General features: G+C 39.5%; 1 protein-coding gene across 13 annotated transcripts; it reads right to left on the reverse strand.

Moving 5' to 3' along the window:
- Positions 1-1,156: 1,156 nt before the first annotated feature.
- On the reverse strand, positions 1,157-17,438 carry LOC309708631 (uncharacterized protein). Of its 13 annotated transcripts, none has more exons than XR_014277300.1 (9): positions 15,916-17,438; positions 14,609-14,708; positions 13,465-13,509; positions 7,640-7,729; positions 7,193-7,419; positions 5,404-5,499; positions 5,052-5,147; positions 4,947-4,975; positions 1,157-2,446 (listed from the first exon to the last, which is right to left on the reverse strand). XR_014277300.1 is itself a non-coding variant. In XM_082536846.1 (9 exons), the coding sequence occupies exons 5-9, from the start codon at positions 7,251-7,253 to the stop codon at positions 1,397-1,399; spliced, it is 357 nt and encodes a 118-aa protein (XP_082392972.1). In that variant the 5' UTR covers positions 7,254-7,419; positions 7,640-7,729; positions 13,465-13,509; positions 14,609-14,708; positions 15,428-15,905; the 3' UTR covers positions 1,157-1,396. The 13 variants fall into 13 exon arrangements, 6 of the variants coding, with proteins under 6 accessions (XP_082392972.1, XP_082392973.1, XP_082392970.1 ...); XM_082536846.1 differs by lacking the exon at positions 15,916-17,438 and adding an exon at positions 15,428-15,905 and having other exon boundaries at positions 1,157-1,471; XM_082536847.1 differs by lacking the exon at positions 15,916-17,438 and adding an exon at positions 14,831-14,937 and having other exon boundaries at positions 1,157-1,471.
- Between the last annotated feature and the right edge of the window lie 824 nt (positions 17,439-18,262).

The following is an 18,262-nucleotide window of genomic DNA, read 5'->3' on the forward strand; positions in this document are numbered from 1 at the left end:
AACATCCTTTAACATGGTTTACTTGGTTTACTGAAAATGATTTGCAGCTCATGAGCAGGAGGACACAGGAGATGAGGAGGCACAAAATTGAAAATTGAGACAAGTCTTGGGAGTGGTGTCATTAAAGCTGCTGGTAGAGTGCTCAAAGCCTGCGCCGACCAGCTGGCTCCTGTGTTCACCAGACTATTCAACCTCTCCCTGACACATGCCTCTGTCCCTCACTGCCTGAAATTGTCAACAATAGTCCCAGTCCCCAAGTCCACCACCATCAGTAGCCTCAGTGACTACAGACCCATCGCACTGACTCCAGTGGTTGCAAAGTGCTTTGAGAAGCTCGTCCTAAAACACATAAAGGACTGCCTCCCACCCAGCTTTGACCCCCACCAGTTTGCCTACAAGGCAAATAGGTCCACAGAGGATGCAATTTCCACTGCTCTCCACTCCGCTCTGCATCACCTGGAGAATCCTGGGACATCAGTAAGGATGCTCTTCGTTGATTTCAGCTCAATACTATCATCCAAGACATTCTTATAGACAAGCTGGTAAACTTGGACTCCCCCCCTCCACATGTGCATGGATCAAAAACTTCCTCACAGACCGTTCACAGTCAGTCAAGGTTGGCAACCAGCGATCATCCACCCTGACACTGCTGTTGATCATCTATGTGCAATATCTCAGTCTTTCCATGTTCTGTGCAATATTTTTGGCTCATGTGCAATTATTTTGGTCCCAGTCTGTTTCAATGTTTCCTACACATACACCATGTATATAGTTCCACTCACATATGTATACATATACACTGTTTTTTATTTTATTCTATTTATTTAATTATTTATTTATTTTCCGCCTTCGTTGTATATTGGTTTCTCTTCTTACTTTAGCACCTTTGTGGTTCAGCTACCCAATTTCGCTGTGCAAGAAACTGCACAATGACAATAAAAAGCTCTAAGTCTAAGTTTCTAAGTCTCTAACAGGTGACTGTGCAAATACTGGAAAACTGAGGACCTCTGGCGGATAAAAGGAATAATACACAAAAAAGTGCTCAGACATAAACTGTGAGAGTTTAAAATTTGTTCTGCAAAAATAGAATTTCACCAAATTAATAGAAATGCATATTTTCCAGATTACATTACTATAAAAAAGAATATTCAAGATATTGATTCAGATTCTATTTAATCATCATGAAAGACATGTTATAAAACTCATACTGGACTTTTGACACTGCACATATTTCACTTACACAAACTATAAAGGCATTAAAGGCATTTAACAACAGTCATATTATAAGAGAGGATTAAGACTTGAATACACATCTTCTATCAGATTAAAATAACAACAGCGTGAAACACAAAAACTATTAACATTGCTTTAAAGTTCTCATCTAGTTTATATTTACCTATAAAACCAGATGAGATGACATTGATAATATAACAGCAGTTTTCTCTGCTGAGTTGATGTTGCTGATCAGTGGCTGGATGACAAAAACAAAACATAATCAGAATCAGAAAAATGTATTAATCCCTAAAGAAATGATGTGGTTACACAATGATAATAACATCATAAATGTTGCTTTGGCTCATTGACCTCAGGTATTTGAATTTCTCCACCTATATTACCTCTACTCCCTGCAGCATCTCTGTTAAACCTGTCTCCCTCTCATTCACACAACTTCTCTCCAGAACACTCCTCCACCGCTACAGGCCGTCTTTCACCTGTTTCTTAATGTTGTCCACAAACATAATAGACCAGAGACTCCTGCCTGACCTCAACTGTCAACCTACCCATCATCATAAAAATGAGAACAAAATAAAGAGCATAGATTCCTTTCAATACTTTGGATTTCTTTTCTTTTGACAGAGGAAAAATTCAAAATAAGATGAACAGTAAAAACAGGTAATAAATAATAAAAATAGAAGCTAAGGAAGATCTTCAGAACACAAATTTGAAACTCAAATACAACTCAAAACTCTAGGACCATGGCACTGAATCCTGTGTGCTGTTCAATAGTCTAGCAATAGCAATAGTTTTAGTTGTATGTTTTCTATCCAGCCTTCTCTTAGAGCAACTGCTCATATCCATAGCAAAGAACTCCTGGTACCAATTATATTTTCATTTAAAAAAAGGAAAAATAAGTGTATTATAATGTAGCTGGGCACTGTCCCAAAAACTGGTGTTTCTTTAAATCTGTTGGACCCATAAACAATATTCAAGAATTGTCTTTCCATTAAATGCAAATTCATTTTTTTCAACAGCTTGAACTATGTTATTTTAAAATTGACACTAGAGCAGAAGTCACTGCATCATTTCATCATCAACACGACCTGAAAAAAGCTGTCTGATATATAGATAAAATAATAACAAACAAACAAACATATCACTAAACAAAACACCTTATCTTGGTTTTCTAGGTGTTGCTGATGGTGACATAGGAAACTTCAGGATCCACCTAAACAATGAAGAGAAAAACATGCTGACTCCTCAGTAATATCCATCCATCCACTTATCCTTTTTAGTGTCGCGGGGTTGCTGGAGCCTATCCCAGCTGTCATAAGGCGAGAGGTGGGGTTCACCCTGGACAGGTCGCCAGTCTGTCGCAGGGCCAACACACAGAGACAGACAACCATTCGCACTCACAACGCAAAACATGCTAGGTGTGTTTTATCATGATTCATATAATACTGATGATGGATTTTTAGGCTAATAGTTAGGCTAACACATATACCACTCATCTTTTCTTTCCTCACAAAACCGATAAATCCTCCACTTCTTTTAAGTGTCTCCCAGCGCAATTCTTAGCATATTTGGTTCCTGCAACTGGTCCGTCGGGTTATTGTCTCCCCAGAAACACGTTGTGCTTTTGGAAATCAGTTTTTTCCTATTTCCGTTGTCGTTTTTCCTCTTTTCGTTGTGTTTTGTGTGCTTTTGCAGCATTTTTCTTATTGCTGGTGTTTTCTTAAGTTGCAGTGGCCTCTCAGGGCCACCGTACAACTGAGTTGCTAGTCTCCACTATGGCCTAATCTCCTCATGTGTATTTAAAGCCCCAGTTTGCTTCTGTTCTTTGTTATGTTCTATGTTCCTTAGAGGCTAGTTTGTGACTTCCAGGTTTTTAGTGTTGCCTGAATTATTTTGTGTTTTGCATTTTGGCCTGCTAAGGTCAGCAATAAAGCTGCTTTTTGAGTTTAACATGGATTTGAGTTCTGCACTTGGATCCTACTTTGCCAACAGCTATCCTTGAAAATATGTCTCACTGTAATGCAACATAAACAACTCTTCATTCATCACTTTAATTTCTCAGAAATGATGTCTCAAGATATTGCATTTGTGTTTTGACCTCTTACTTCAGGTTTTACGATTCATGGTGTGGTCTACTGATTTTATTTTTGGCCTAACTTTCTTATCTTTTGGATGCTTTTTACAGTTTTCAAACTTGGCTTTTTCAGTTTTTTCAGGCATTCATTTAGAGCAAAACTAGTTGTGGGCAGATAACAAATGAATAGAAAAACATTTTATCTCCAGATGACATTATTGTAAGCAATAAAAAGGAAGAAACTGATACAGATTTAATGGTATTTAACGGTCAATAAACTCATGCTACAAAACCCATAACGGTCATTTAGAAATCTAAAACAAACAAAAGCCGAGCGCTACCCCCAACTCACTAATTGAATAAACAAGAAAAAAATGATAGAAAATAATAAGGCAGTTCTCTCTTTCTGCTTCAGTGCTTAGTTAAAAGTCAAAGTATCAACACACTAAATACAAAACTTGGCAGTTCTCTGAAATCACACACCCAGATCTGTCATAGATGGTTTGGAGGCCAAGGACGGGCCTGCTGCTGCTGTCAGCTACTGCCGGGGAGACTGCTGGAGAGGATTTTTAAAACAGCCACTTGATGATGGAACCAATCAGCAGCTGCCAGCAAAATCCAGCCACTGTGATTCAAAAGATGGCCAGAGCCGTAACAATAGGATTAAATCTATTAAACTAGATAAGATTATACTGATAATACAACAGCAGTTTTTTTCTGCTGAGCTGATGTTGTGGATCAGTGGTATCTGACAGAAACACCAGAGCCTCCAGTGCTTTCATACTTTATTGAAACATCAACTTTATCATAATGTACCTGTGAAAAACAAGCAAAAAACCCAAAACCAAATGTATCAGATTGTGAGACAAATAAATTGGCATTGTGTTTATTATTACCTGTGGTTTCAGTTATATTCTTTCCATTAGTTCTTAGTTTTCTTTTCTTTTGTGTTTTTGAGTGTTAGGTTGAAATTGTTAAATGTTACCATTATTGTACTGCCAAGGTCTCCCCTTCCTAGCAAGTAAAAACCCGGTTAAAGCTGTTCGTCTTGCTTTGTTCACGGGAACAAGTCTGAACTAGCGGGCCTGCTGAAGCGCAGACCCAACATTGAGTGTTTCTTTTCTCTCTTTATTTTACTGAGAGGAGAAAATGCACCACAATGACGTCCAACAAAACAAACGATATAATCTGAGGTTTTTTATGCAGTTATTTTCACTTTTATTTTGAAGGTTTGTCACATGGCTTTTTGTGTTATTGCTTCCTACTTTAACTGACCTTATCTGTGCTTTTCATCTTTCTCCCTGTTTTGTAAATATTCCAGAGTTTTCCTTGTCCCTTTCTCCTGCTGGATTTACTGGATTTTGTATTGTGTCTGTGTTTTTTACTTTTCTCTGTGTTTGCATGCGAGATAAACATAACTTCACCGTTAATTTATAAGCAGTGTTAATTTAATTTTCCAAAACTCTCACGTATGGTTTTTCATATCCTCCCAGTTGTAGACATCTGACTCTCGATTATCTGCTGAACCACTTAAACTCAGGAAATCCAAAATAATCTCATGAACATCATCTGCAGTTATTAGAAAATAACAAGGATGAGAAAAACAACCAAAAGACTTTTAACTTGCTGAGTTACTTACTGTGGTTTGATCCATCTGTGTTTTCTGACCTAAAATGAGATAAGACATTTTTTCTGTTTCAAATCAAACTTAAAAATCATTCAAATTCCTCAATATTAAATTTACCTTTAGTTCTGCTCCATGTGTTGACTGTCACAGCAGTGATTAAAAGTGCTGCTAAACCCACTGAGACAATAATGAACCTCGAAGATACAGAAACATCTGAATAAAAGAAAACATCCAAACTTGGCATTACATAATAAAAAAATCAATAACTTTATATCAAACAAATATTTTAAAATAAATGTGATTATATCTCATGAAACATTTTCATTTTTTCTTCTTATGTCGTCCTTATTTAAGTTCTTCATTTATTTAATCGGGCACATTTAAATCGAAATTATTATGTTCCACTAAATATTATCATTAAAAAGGATTACAAGAGTTTACATGACATAAGGATGTGTTATGTAAGTACCTTGTGAATCATCCTTCATTGTTGTTGTGGTTGCTTCTGCTTCAGTTGTGTATCTCTTGGTTTTTCTTGTTGGTTTCTGTGTTGTTTTTTTGTCATCTGAATAAATGAAAAAAGAACAATCAAAAGTTTTTTCACATTGTTCGCGTGTTAGAAATACATCCATCCATTCGCTTCCGCTTATCCTTCTTAGGGTCGCGGGGGGTGCTGGAGCCTCTCCCAGCTGTCATAGGGCGAGAGGCGGGGTACACCCTGGACAGGTTGCCAGTCTGTCGCAGGGCCAACACACAAAGACATCATTCGCGCTCACATTCACTCCCGCATTCACACCTATGGGCACTTTGGATTAACCTATCCCCACAAGCTGACAGAGGCGAGGCTGCCGGACACTGGCACCACCGGGCCCTCTGACCACCACCAGTAGGCAACAGGTGAAGTGTCTTGCCCAAGGACACAACGACCGAGACTGACGGAGCCGGGGCTCGAACCGGCAACCTTCCGATTACAAGACAAACTGCCAACTCTTGAGCCATGATCGCCCCAAAATTATAAACACAACAAAAGCTATTTTGCCCAAACACCTGAAATACATCTAATTAATATTTTAGCTATTTTTAGTTGTTTTAAACAGCTGATCGTGAGCTCACCTGTTTCCTCATCTGAGGTCTGACAGCTAAAGGTAAACAGCTGCACACTTCCTGTGTTAGCATCAGTCACGTCACACTTCATTTTCTCATATCTTGATGGATAGATATAGTGAGACTTCCAAAGGGTCACAGTAGTGGAGCAGTCAGTCTGTGAGGTCAGTATTTCTTTGTCATCTTTGTTCATATCTTGACGTTTAATCAGCCAATTCACGGTGTGATGACACTGTCCATATGTCACCACAGAGCAGTTTACAGTTTTTATCAGTTGCTTTGGTGCATTTCTCACAACAAAATTGATCTCTGCACCACTACTAAGGCTCTTCTCAAAACAATTGGTGCAAACTGCAAAACATGGTGGATAACTCGCAAAAGTGAGTCACCTCATCAAAAAGAAAAGTCAGTTGCTCAAAATAAGTAGTCAATGCTTCAAAAGCAAGTCCCTTAATCAAAACAGATAATATATTCATCAAAAGCAAGTACTTATATCAAAGTGTCAGGGCTGTCACAATTACAAGTCATTACACCAGCACCTTTGGTCACAAAATCAAATGGTTTGAACAGGTTCTCATTGTGACGGATTTCTTTGTAGGTGCTTCCCAATGACTAATAATAAAAAGATTAACCTGAGACAGATGAACCAGAGCGTTTAGAGTTTGTATTTCTCCTAATTTGTACTGTAGGCATGAATAAAGACCAACTTCCTCAAATGTGAGCTTCTTAATAACCAGAGAACAGTTCGCTGTAACACTCAGTCTGTCTGATTTGACTTTGTCTGTCCAAGTGTGATCAGCTCTACTGTTGTTTTGTGTCTTGAAACAAAGGTCCATTCAGTACTGTCACAGTTATTCTGCTCATCTATCACATTTAGACAAGGCAGAGTGACGTCATCTCCAACTTTCATAAAAATGGATATTTCAGTTTCAGATACTGTTGAGAAGATTGATGAGAAATATGAAAGATAAATTAGAATGCAGCAGTTTTACAATCAGAGCGAAGATTTTAGACTCGGGTCTGTAAACATGTCCCATATTTCCCTAAAACAACAGTACATGCTCAGCTTTCTTATTTACTGTAAAGTTTATTGACCATAGTAATACTGATAATATTTAGTTTTGTTGCTAATAAAATGTTTCCTGTATCCTTACCTGGAATCAGAATCATCAGCATCAGAGATAAAAACATTTGAATCCATCTGAATTCATCCATCGTGCTTCTCTGCCTCACGTCTTTCTTGTTGTCGATCTCAACCGTCACAGTCTCTGAACTGATGACTCTTTTTACTTCCTGTCATTAGTCAGATCTCACTTCCTCACTGCAACTTTAGTCATTTGTAGTTCTTTCTTCTTGTTGGTATTGAGTATGTGAGCTTTCTCTGACATTGATGAATACATTTAAATATTAAACAAAGATGACACAAATAAACACAAAATGCAATTCCTAAATTAAGTTGTTTATTATTAAGAGGGGAAAAACCTATATGGCCCTGTGTTAGACCAAGTTAAATGTGCGACAGTGTCAAAGTGCTATAGACAAGGATGCAGGGATCAGGTCTCCAGGGAATCTGCAGGGAAAAGCAAGGGGAACACACTCACTCTCCTTCTGTCTCTCTTGGCGTCTCACCAGTCTCTCACTCCTCTCTCGTACCAGAATTTCTGTAAGGAACAAGGGCAGGTCCAGGGTGTCTGTACACAGGGAAACGACGTGTTAGCACAAGATTCAAAATCCAAGAGAACTAGATTACTAGTGTCCTAGCCAGGACTTCACTAACATGAGTCAAGCAACAATCCAGCAAAGAGCAGTCTAACTTCTTCCCGTAAGTAGAGGCTGGTTAATGAGACGCAGGTGTTCACCATCTCCCAGGTATGTAGGCCAAAGGCGGGAGCCCACAATGGCCTCCGCCCAGGCGATAGAGGGAGAGAAAAACAATACCAAAGCCCACTTGTAGCAGAATATTTCTCAGGCAGACGGTGACACTATAGTTTTTAAACATAACAAAAATCAGACGACGACTGGTTTGATTTAACTGTGGTGATGTTTAGATTGCTCGAGTTGAAAAACGTGTTGCCGTCCAGTTTGTGTGAAGTCAGCATTACAAAGCAAATGCAACAACCTATTAACAAAAAGTCCTTATATTTACTGTGATAGTTGACCTGCTGCACTCTTGGTCTTAAAGCAAATTAGTGTTGTTTTAAGCTTTAGAAAATGAGAAACAGTAATGTTAAATATATATGTATCACAATGGAGTGGACTTTGAGAGATAGTTTTATCTACTCTGCAGCATAAGCTGAAAAACCAAGGCAGGATCCATGAAGCTGAAACACGTCAGCAGAAGGAGGAAAAGGTGGTGAGGCAGGAAAAAGAGACTAAGAAGGTACCTCAGGCCACCAGGGTGGAGAGAGACTCACGGTTGAATTATGAGGTACAGTAAGCCTGAAAAGACAGGAGTGCTTCAGCTCGCTGTGTCGTTGTCAAAGAATGACAAAGAAAGAATCTAGTTGTCGTCCTGCAGAGGCAGCCCTCTCCGCCCATCCCAACCTTGCAGAAAAAGCTGGCAAATCTTGCGCCATCTAGGCCCTCCTCTGTTTTTAGCCAGCGCTCGTCTAGAACTCTGAGTAACTCATTGCAAAGACTGCAAATTTTTTCACATTTTGCCCTGTATGACAACTCTATAAATAAATAAAAATGCATTCACAGAATTGCTCAGTGTCAGCACCAAACCACCCACCACCCAATGAAATTCCCAGCCAGCAGGGTAAGATTTGTGCAAATTATAAACCTTTATTTTCCTGATCCCTGCCCTGCCTTCAGTCCCCTGTCGTGCTTCAGATGATCAACAGGAAGTGTTCAGTTTGCTGTCAGCCTTACGTTGGTGTCTGAGGAAAGAGCGGTGACAACTGGAGGTTCAGATGGGTTGCACAGATTCACACGAGACCCACTACAATCTGGTAAACAGGTATTGCAGTCAGGCACCACTGAACAGCAGGGTAATGTGTGCAGGAATAAGATGCCAGAACAACAGGGATTTCTATCTTTTGTGCCAGGCTTAGAATCAGTCATTTAGAGACGCTGCTATGTTGAATTTAACCCAGTTAACCCCCAGATGTGGTGAGGCAAAGACACGATACTAACTCTGGGCTGTTAACGTGTGATCTTAATTTGATATTCGTAGTGAAGAATGTATTCAGTACAATGTTTTACAAGACATTTATTCATCTGTGCTTGTATTCAAGTTTACAGCAAATCATCTGAGAAATGCATTTGAACTGGTGCCTGTTTCTGGGCTTTTCTTTTGTCACAAACTGCTCACAAAGAAGGACGAATGCTTTAGGAAACAAAAGCTTTGGAATGTATTCTGCAAGTACAGGTCAAACGTAATAGCCTCATTGTTTTATAGCAATGCTGAATTAACTTATGTCACTGCAGGACAGTGCAGCCAGTGGGGCTGATTGTTATAGTCACTGTGCACGACAAGAAAGCATTTGACATGGTGAACTGCTGCCACGGTTTTAGAGAGACGTCTGTTTGTTATTAGAAGTAGTTGTTCTGTTTAATTTGGGGTTTTTCTCCTTTGCTTCTTCGTAGAAGACGACCAATCTGCACATCGAGAAGCTGTCCTGTCTTCAGCTAGGAGTCCTTCTCCAGCTGCTGCACATGCTAACAGGCAAAACATCAGGGAGTAATACAAGCTTTTAATGCTTATGTGAACCACAGGCGTGCTTATAATGTATCAACCTGCAGTGAGACTGTAAAAGCAAAATCTTTCTTGATTTAATTTTCATTGCACAAATAATAACAGATTCAGGAATGTATTCAAGGAAGAGACTGGCAAAGAAAGAGTGGGATAGTCAGGGAGCTGAAGGAAGGAGTACTAAAAGGCTAGGTGCACAGCAAAGAGAGAGGTGTCACTGGCACAGGAAAAGGCTTGTAGTGAGTTGTATGTGAGGCTGGACACTAAGGAGAAAATGATTTTTAATGAATGGCAAGGCACATAAATTGTGCTGGAAGAGAGTAACCAAGTATAGAGATGGAAATGTGCTAATGTGAAGAAAGTGTGTTGAGAAGGGAGAAGGAGTACTTTGGACGAAAATTGAATTAGAGAAGGAAGTGAGGCAACTCTGAAGAGGATGGAGACGGGAGGCATAGAGAGGGTAGGAGTGAAGGCTATGATAAGGTGCGAAGAGAGTAACTGTGGTGCTGCATAAGAAAGTCCTGAGGGGCAGAGAAGTATGTGATGGGTTGAGATTACATCAGAGAGAGGCTCTGAGCCCCTTCTTGTTTGCACTGGTGATGGAGAGGCTGACAGATGAGATCAGGCAAGAGTCTCCGTGGATGATGTTTTCAGACAACCACAGAAAGGATTTGTGGATGTAGTGAAGGTGGACATGCAGGGGGTTGGTGTGACTGAGGAGGATGCTAGAAATAGAGAGATGGAGGCGGATGATCCACTGTAGCGACCTCTAAAGGGAGCAGCCGAAAGAAGAAGAAGCACAAATAATTCTAATCATGCTTTTCTTTTATTCTCAGTACTAAGCTATGTAAAGGAAGTCAAGGTTGTTTCCTCCTACAATCACTTTGGTCATGCTGTTCTTACAAGTGTGGAGGTGCCAGATGGTTTAGACTTGTTTAGATTGGTGCTCTGTCTCCCTTTATCCAAACTAAAACTTTGATGAGGTTTTTTATCTTCACTAAACACTTTTTTGCTTTGTGTTTATTATTGTGCTACTGCAAGTATTTCATATATTAATCAGTTGATTGTTACTGTAGGGCAGCTCTAGGACAATCCCTGATGTGATGTAGCTTGCTTTTATCCAGCAGATACGACATCTCATGAGGAGGTTCGAACCCTGTACCCTGACCCTCCTGCTGACGCACAAAGTCTGGACATCCAGCAGCAGGCCCTTCTACGTGAACAACAGCACAACAGTTTCTATTTCTTTTAATATTGGAAGTCAGTTATTCATTAATGAATACAAATGGTGACTGAAGTTATTTAGACAGGACATTAAACAATAAACTTCCAATAAATTATGAACAATGTGTGACTGAATGTGTTCAGTGAAAGACTTTGAAAATATCGCAGCATAAAACCAGTGTAAAAGTACTCAGACTACTTTTGGGGGTATTTATTTGATGATGCAACCAGAAAATGTGCAGGTTGTGAGTTTAACAATTTCAACACTGGAGAAGAAGTACATGTACACAGACTAGCTAATGACAAACATTTTTTTTTAAATTAACCTTTATTTAAACAGGTTGTTCATTTTTCTGAGCTTATCTGGTGTCCAGTTTCGGTGGCAGTAGCATAAGCAGAGAAGACCCAGACCTTACTCTCCCGAGCCAGCTCCTCCATTATTTGGGGGACACTGAGGCATTCTCTGCTGAGTGCTGTGATCTCCCCAACATGTCCTGGGTGTGTCCTGTCTGTCCTGGTGGGACATGCCTGGAACATCTCACCCAGGAGGCGTTCAAGAGGCACCCTTGTCAGATGCCTGAACCTCCTCAACTGGCTCGTTTAGATGTAGAGGAGTAGCAGTTAACTCGGAATGAGACAGACAGCACCTACTGCTGGGGTGGGCCTACAGGAGGGAGAGCTCATGTCGTCTCTTCAGGACACATCACTGGACCCCAAGAAGCTCTCCCCGGAGCTCCCTTTGGCTGCTGGGGTCGGCATACGTTCAACTTTAAAATCACTCTTGGTTCTTGGCTAGCTTTGTGTTAGCATCCTTTGTGTACTGATGCTTGCAAGAAGCTAAAGTTGCTTTGGCAGAATTTTCTTTCTCATATATGCACACATAAGGAGAGAGATGTTTTATAAGCTTTAGTCATCACCGTGCACTTTTCCTGATTCACACAAAATACAGCAATCTGGCACCTTCCCACAGGGTCTTGCACGAGTATTAAACATGTTCATTTGTGCTTTGGACTGTCACCAGATTTCTTCTAGAAGTTTCTTGCCAGTCAGCAACTATCTTGGCAACACCACTTGAGTTTGTGTGTTGCATGCTAACATCCTTATCATATGTGTAATAATACTAAAGCTTCATCTTATGCACACACAAAAAACAAATATGGCTCCTTCGTGCAGGGTTTTCTGGTATGTTCATTTATGCTTCCCAATTTAAAAAAAAAAAAAAAAAAAAAAAGACAAAGCAAAGTTCTTGCTTCTCAGCCACTGCGGCCACATCCTCACCGTTTTTTAGGCAGTTATATAAACATACTGTGAGTGAGTCATAAGCTTAAATACAATAGTTGAAGGAACAAAAACGTAATGTTTAAAAATACCAGTCAAATCTGATTAAAGTAAATAAATAATAAGTATACAATGTAGTTTTAAGACTTCTCAATGTTTCGTAACATTAATGTTCTATGAACTCGTGAGTCCAGAAATCTGAATGTCATGAAAAGTATTTATTATTCGTGTATTATTATTTTACAATACAAGGTTGTTTTTTTCCTGATACTTCATGCAAACCACATTTCTCCAGGCCTGTCCTAATCAGCTTACTCAGTATCACTAGATCCAATGCTGCTCCTCCAGCAGAGCACACAAAAGTAGGAGAGACCAGAGATGCCATGGCTTAGTTAGGAGACTGTTTGCTTCAAGGCCACTAGAGGGTGCTGCCATAAAACGACAATAAATGAATTGACCTTTTGACCTGCTCACACTCTTTTATGCAAAACCCTGCTGATGACACACACACACACACAGATTCTAGGTCTGACCAACCGTCTCCACCGTGGGCAAAAAGATGACAGTCAATAAAATTCTAAAATTTTATTTATAAACACAATGAATAGTAGTTAAAAGTCCAGTGTCCCATTTAGGTACAAAGTAAAAACACACAGTCCAAGGCCAGAGCCAGCTATGCCACAAAGCCAGTTGCACTCCACACGTTGTTCACTTCAACAGGGGTAGCAATTGTCCTCTGAGACCCACCACCCTGTAAGTAGAAAGCCTGCACAGAGCGACAAAATAACACAGCAGTGTTTGTAATGTGGGCTATAAGTAGACTAGCATATCAGTGCAATCAATTACACCTGCCTCCAATTAGTCCAGCCCTTTTACAGTCATTGACTGGGTGAGAAAACATGAGCAAATCAACCCAAGAGACAAGCAGGAAGACTCTCTGAAGGCTCCTGTGGCTGCACAGGCAGTCTTACAATTACGAGGTTGGAGAGTTGTTGTTTCAAAATGTTCACACTGATTTCACATGCTCATTAACTCACAACCAGCTGACCATATATATTTCTGCTGCTGAGCTGCTTTTTGATGGAGATTTTCTGAATTTATTTTGCTACCATAAGAGCAGACTCCATGCTGAAAGCATGTGCACTGTCACTTGCAATGAGTGGCACTAATGACGCTAAATTTAATTACAGGTCATGGACAGCCTTCATAAATGCTCATATTACTCACCCACACTGAATTCCAGCACAGGTTCATCTGGGTCCTGACTATTTCCTGCAAAGTAACACAAACGTCATCAGAACATTAAGTCAGAGAAACAACATTTGGAGCTTTTGTACATGATAAATTATACTGCAGTAGTAAAACAAAGTCAAGCAGCAGTACATTTATTAAAATCACCTTCAGCTGTAATATTTAAACTGATTTAGTGTCAATTTAGATTATGTTTAGATTAAAATGAAACTAGTACCCTTGTAATGTCTTTTTAAATTAGAGGTAAATATTTGTATATTTTTTACATAATATAATTATATTTACTGGATTTTCTCTCTATTGTAGTTTAGTATTATAGTTATTACTTGTTTTTTATTGACTTGTCTTGTTTTTACAATGATTTGCTCTGAATGCAGCCTTTAAAGAAAAGACTATCTGTTCAGTAACTATCCATCAGACTGGGTCCATGTTACCAGCCAAATGGGTAATAATTAAAGTAAGTTTTGAATTACGTATATTTGGGTGTTTAGGTGACACTTTTGCAAAAATATATATATATATAATTAGGTTTAAAAGAACTAAACATGTATGTATTTAAAAACAATAAGTGTGTTAGAATTACTACAGCAACAGGTTGTAGCTCACTGTACTATTTTTGAGCACAACTTTGGTGCTTTTGCCTCATTTTTAAATCAGTGATCCCAGTAGCACAGTCTAAGCAGAGACCTCAGTGCTTGGCAAACAATCAATAGAATCAATATAATTATTAAAAAGAAACAAAATAAATGCCAACCATATAAAAAAAAAACATAAACTTAAGGAAAAAACTAAACTTGATTTTGTGTCTTTAGGCTATTGTTAACAGCAAGCATGAGGTTAGTGCATATGTATTATTATTGGAAAGATTACTGCAAAGAAAAAAAGGTTGAACCAGGAGGGGGCGATATTGCTCTTCTTACCATGAGTTACATGCAGGCTATTACTTACCATGTCACTCACATTTATTTCACAAAACAGCTGAACCCACTTAATTCGATTTAATTGTATTTATGCAGAGCTGAATCACAACAACAGTCTCCTCGAGGTGGTATAGATTGTAAGGTAGAAAGTCTACAATTAAAAAGAAAAAACCTCAATACAGTGGGAAGGAACAACTCACTTTTAACAGGAAGCACCCTCTGGCAGAACCACGGTCAGGGAGGGGCAGCCCGCTGCGACCCTTTGGGGATGAGGAGACGAAAAAGGGGACAAAAGACACACTGTGGACGAGAGCCAGAGATGAACAAGAACTAATTATTGAATGCAGAGAGGTGTATAAACACATGGTGGGAATCCCCCAGCAGGGTAGTCCCAGGGTAACTAAGGGAGGATTCATGGTCACCTGATTCAGCCCTAGCTATATGCGTTGGCAAAAAGGTAACTTTGAAACTTAATCTTAAAAGTAGAGATAGTGTCCGTCTCCTGCATTCAAACTGGGAGCTGGTTCCACAGAAGGATGATCCCCTTCTACTTCTAAATATTCTAAAAACCACAAGGAAGCCCACAGTCTGAGAGCAAACTATCAAACTACGAGGTCTTTAAAATAAGATGATTATTCAAGACCTCATGTGTGATGGGAAGGATTCTAAATTTGATGCTGGACCCACAAATCATAAAAGAGAAACACTAACTCACACACACCAGAAAGTGCCAAGAATTATAATTATATGTAATTTAGTTTTGCGTTCCTTTATAATGCTTTCAACTATACAAATAAGACACTTCATGGGGGCGCCTGAGCCTTGTAGACACAACAAATACTGAACAAACCTCATGCGCCCTGTTGTTGACAAAACGATAAAAATGAATGTGTACTTCTGTCTTATTTAGGTCATTTTTGTAGTTTTTGTAGACAGACTACTGTAATTTCTCAATAAAATGTCGCTTATTATCGCTCACTCTCAAGAACAAAAACGTGAGTAATTTCCCAGTAGCTCACCATATTTGGGATCTTCTAACATCCACACTTCATGTTTAAACGGTGGTGCGGAGGCGGTGTACCGTCGCAGGCCGGATGTAGCATTCAGCGCGGTGTGCCTTTTTTTCAGTTGCTAAGCAACAGATTTGTCCCGCCCCTTTCGTTATGACGGGGCGGGCCAGTCCTTTGACTGGTGACGTTACAAAGAAACGTCAGGTGACGTTACAAAGAAACCTTAAACCGACCTTATATATAGACCTGGCTGTTCAGTTGAAACGCATTCACACAGCGGGACAGCAGCGCTTTAAACGTTCAAACACGGAGTTTAACACAAAACAACATTTTAGACATAAAAAACAAAAAAGTGAAATGGCAAGCTCGAACTGTAACACAATGACAAATGATGAAACAGTTCAGACCAATGGGGATAATTCTACAGTACATGCTTTGGTATCCCTCTTGGATAACTTGGTCAGTAGTTTTTCGAACAAGCAGTTGTTAGAGCTTACCGCAGGCTATCCGGATTGCGTCACCGCTAAGCGGCTTGTAGGTTTTGTAGAGGACGTAATGGACCTGTGTGAACAGTCACTAGCAGTATCACCGCTGAGGTCTTCCCAGAACTCCCCTGTACATGAAAACTGTTCTGTCCACACCACTACTGGCAAAACGGTTTTGTCACGTGTGAAATTTTTGGACGATTCTGCTGAGCAGGAGTTTGATACAGCACAGAATATAGATGCTAACAGCCAAGAAACAGCTAACACAGAAGAAAGCTGTCAAAATGCTGACCAACACAGTGCTGCAAAACCCAAAACGGTTTTGTCACGTGTGAAATTTTTGGACGATTCTGCTGAGCAGGAGTTTGATACAGCACAGAATATAGATGCTAACAGCCAAGAAACAGCTAACACAGAAGAAAGCTGTCAAAATGCTGACCAACACAGTGCTGCAAAACCAGAAAACAATCCAATTCCAGATCCCCAGCAGCAGAAATCCTGTGTTGAACATGAAGCCAGCATCCCACCGTTAACAAACGTAAGTCAAACGGAGTCATATAAAAAGATACAGCATCACAGATCTTCTGTAGACTGTGAGCCACCTGAAAAAACAGACTTTGAAAGATGGTTAGAGACATTAATTCAGGCTGTGCTTTCAAAGCTTGGTAAACTTTTAAAGTGCCCTCATTCTCACCAAAAACGTTTGTTGGATCTACTCTTGGACAAATTCAAGGGGATGGATTTGCATTTAGACCGAAAAGTGCAGAATTATTTTGACTGCATTGCTAATGCGATTTTCACTGATATTTGTGACAAATTACATAAATTGTCACTAATATCATTGGAAATGGGGAGGAGTGGGGAGGAGGATTCAATGAATTTAATGGAACAACCAATATTTAATATCATAACTACTTCAGTATTCCAAGAACACCTGTTGGCAGTAACAGTTACTGATAGACTGGAATCATATGAAAAGAAAGAAAGATGCAGATTTTCAGTGGAAATCTTTGTGGAAGGACTGATTTCCCAGGTTTCAAAAAAATCAGGCACAGTCTTGAGCATTGAAAGTGCTGAAGCTATCTCCAACCGGCTTACCATGAAAATCTGGACTGAAATCAGGGCCAGATACGACAAAATCCCACCAGAGAAGTTCAAGAAACTCAGCGAGAGGGTTTTCAAATCCCTCTGTAAAAGATGGAAGCATGCATCTTTGGTGACATTCTGGCAATTAAACTTCCAAAATCTTGATGAAGATATTGTTAAAACTTTCAAAAGAAAGATATTCACAGAACCAAGTTGCATATCTAAGTGCTTCTCATCGGTGCGGGCATTTTTTGGGAGGTGTAAGGGAAGAAACAAAGTTTCCACTTTATAGTGACATCGTGATATCAACAGCAAAATATTTTCTAAAACTCACTGGACACTTTAAATGAGCTAGTTTTACATTTAGATCAGATCAAGTCATTTTTGAAATCCCCAGGAATGGTCGCGGCAGATGGCCACCCCGCCCTGAGCCTGGTTCTGTCGAAGGTTTCTTCCTCTTAAAAGGGAGTTTTTCCTTCCCACTGTTGCCTCGTGCTTGCTCAGAGGGGTTTGTTCTTTTGGGGTTTTCTTTTTAATACTGTAAGTTGTTACCTTACAGTGTGAAGCACCTTGAAAACACCATTGTTTCCTTTGGTGCTATACAGATTGAAGTGACTTGCACTGATAACATAACTAAGCTGGGACTTTAATTTAACATCAATAAAATTATAAAAATATTACATCTTGATTTCTGCTTGTTTTCATTGTCTGTGACTTAATGAATACAAATGTGTAATTTAACAGATTCTTTCTTTATGTTAGTCTGACCGGTGATTCCACGTTGGCCTTAGGTGTTGGCGCAGATACGCTGCAGCCCCTGAGCCATTAATGGCCCAGCACACTACAGTAAAAACAAAACAACAGCCATCTGTCCAACTAGGAAAGGAAAATAATAAACTGCCTCCTTGGAGGCAACCTGACTCAAAACAGTTGCAGTCCAACTCAGACCGACTGCAATCACTCTCAGGCAGATTGATGAAGATCTGCAAATAACTGTTGTCTAATTTATAAACGCAGACAGATTGCCAACACGTCTGTTCACAATAGAGGACTGTACTTACATGGTTGCAAACTGGTTATCTTGCTTATATGAAAACATTACTTTGGAGCAATGAAACTCAAACACATTCATTTTTAAAATGCCTCAAAATGAAATTTTGAAATATTTGGCTTTATGCTTTGAAAGTGCCGTTGTGAGTGGGAGTGTGAAATCCTTACTTGATGTGTTCCCTTTGCCTTTACTGTTTTCAGTTTTATTTGTCATATGCAAGTT

Source organism: Aulonocara stuartgranti (assembly GCF_965226115.1).
Source record: "Aulonocara stuartgranti genome assembly, chromosome: 6".
In the NCBI taxonomy this organism is placed as follows: Eukaryota; Metazoa; Chordata; class Actinopteri; order Cichliformes; family Cichlidae; genus Aulonocara; species Aulonocara stuartgranti.

Coding starts and splice junctions, on each gene's coding strand:
- LOC309708631 (XM_082536844.1), bottom strand. CDS start 15,449: ATGTTAGAAGATCCCAAATATG. Junction 5,148..5,403: donor AATGAAGGATGATTCACAAG/GTACTTACATAA, acceptor TCTTTTATTCAG/ATGTTTCTGTATCTTCGAGG. Junction 4,976..5,051: donor CACATGGAGCAGAACTAAAG/GTAAATTTAATA, acceptor ATCTCATTTTAG/GTCAGAAAACACAGATGGAT.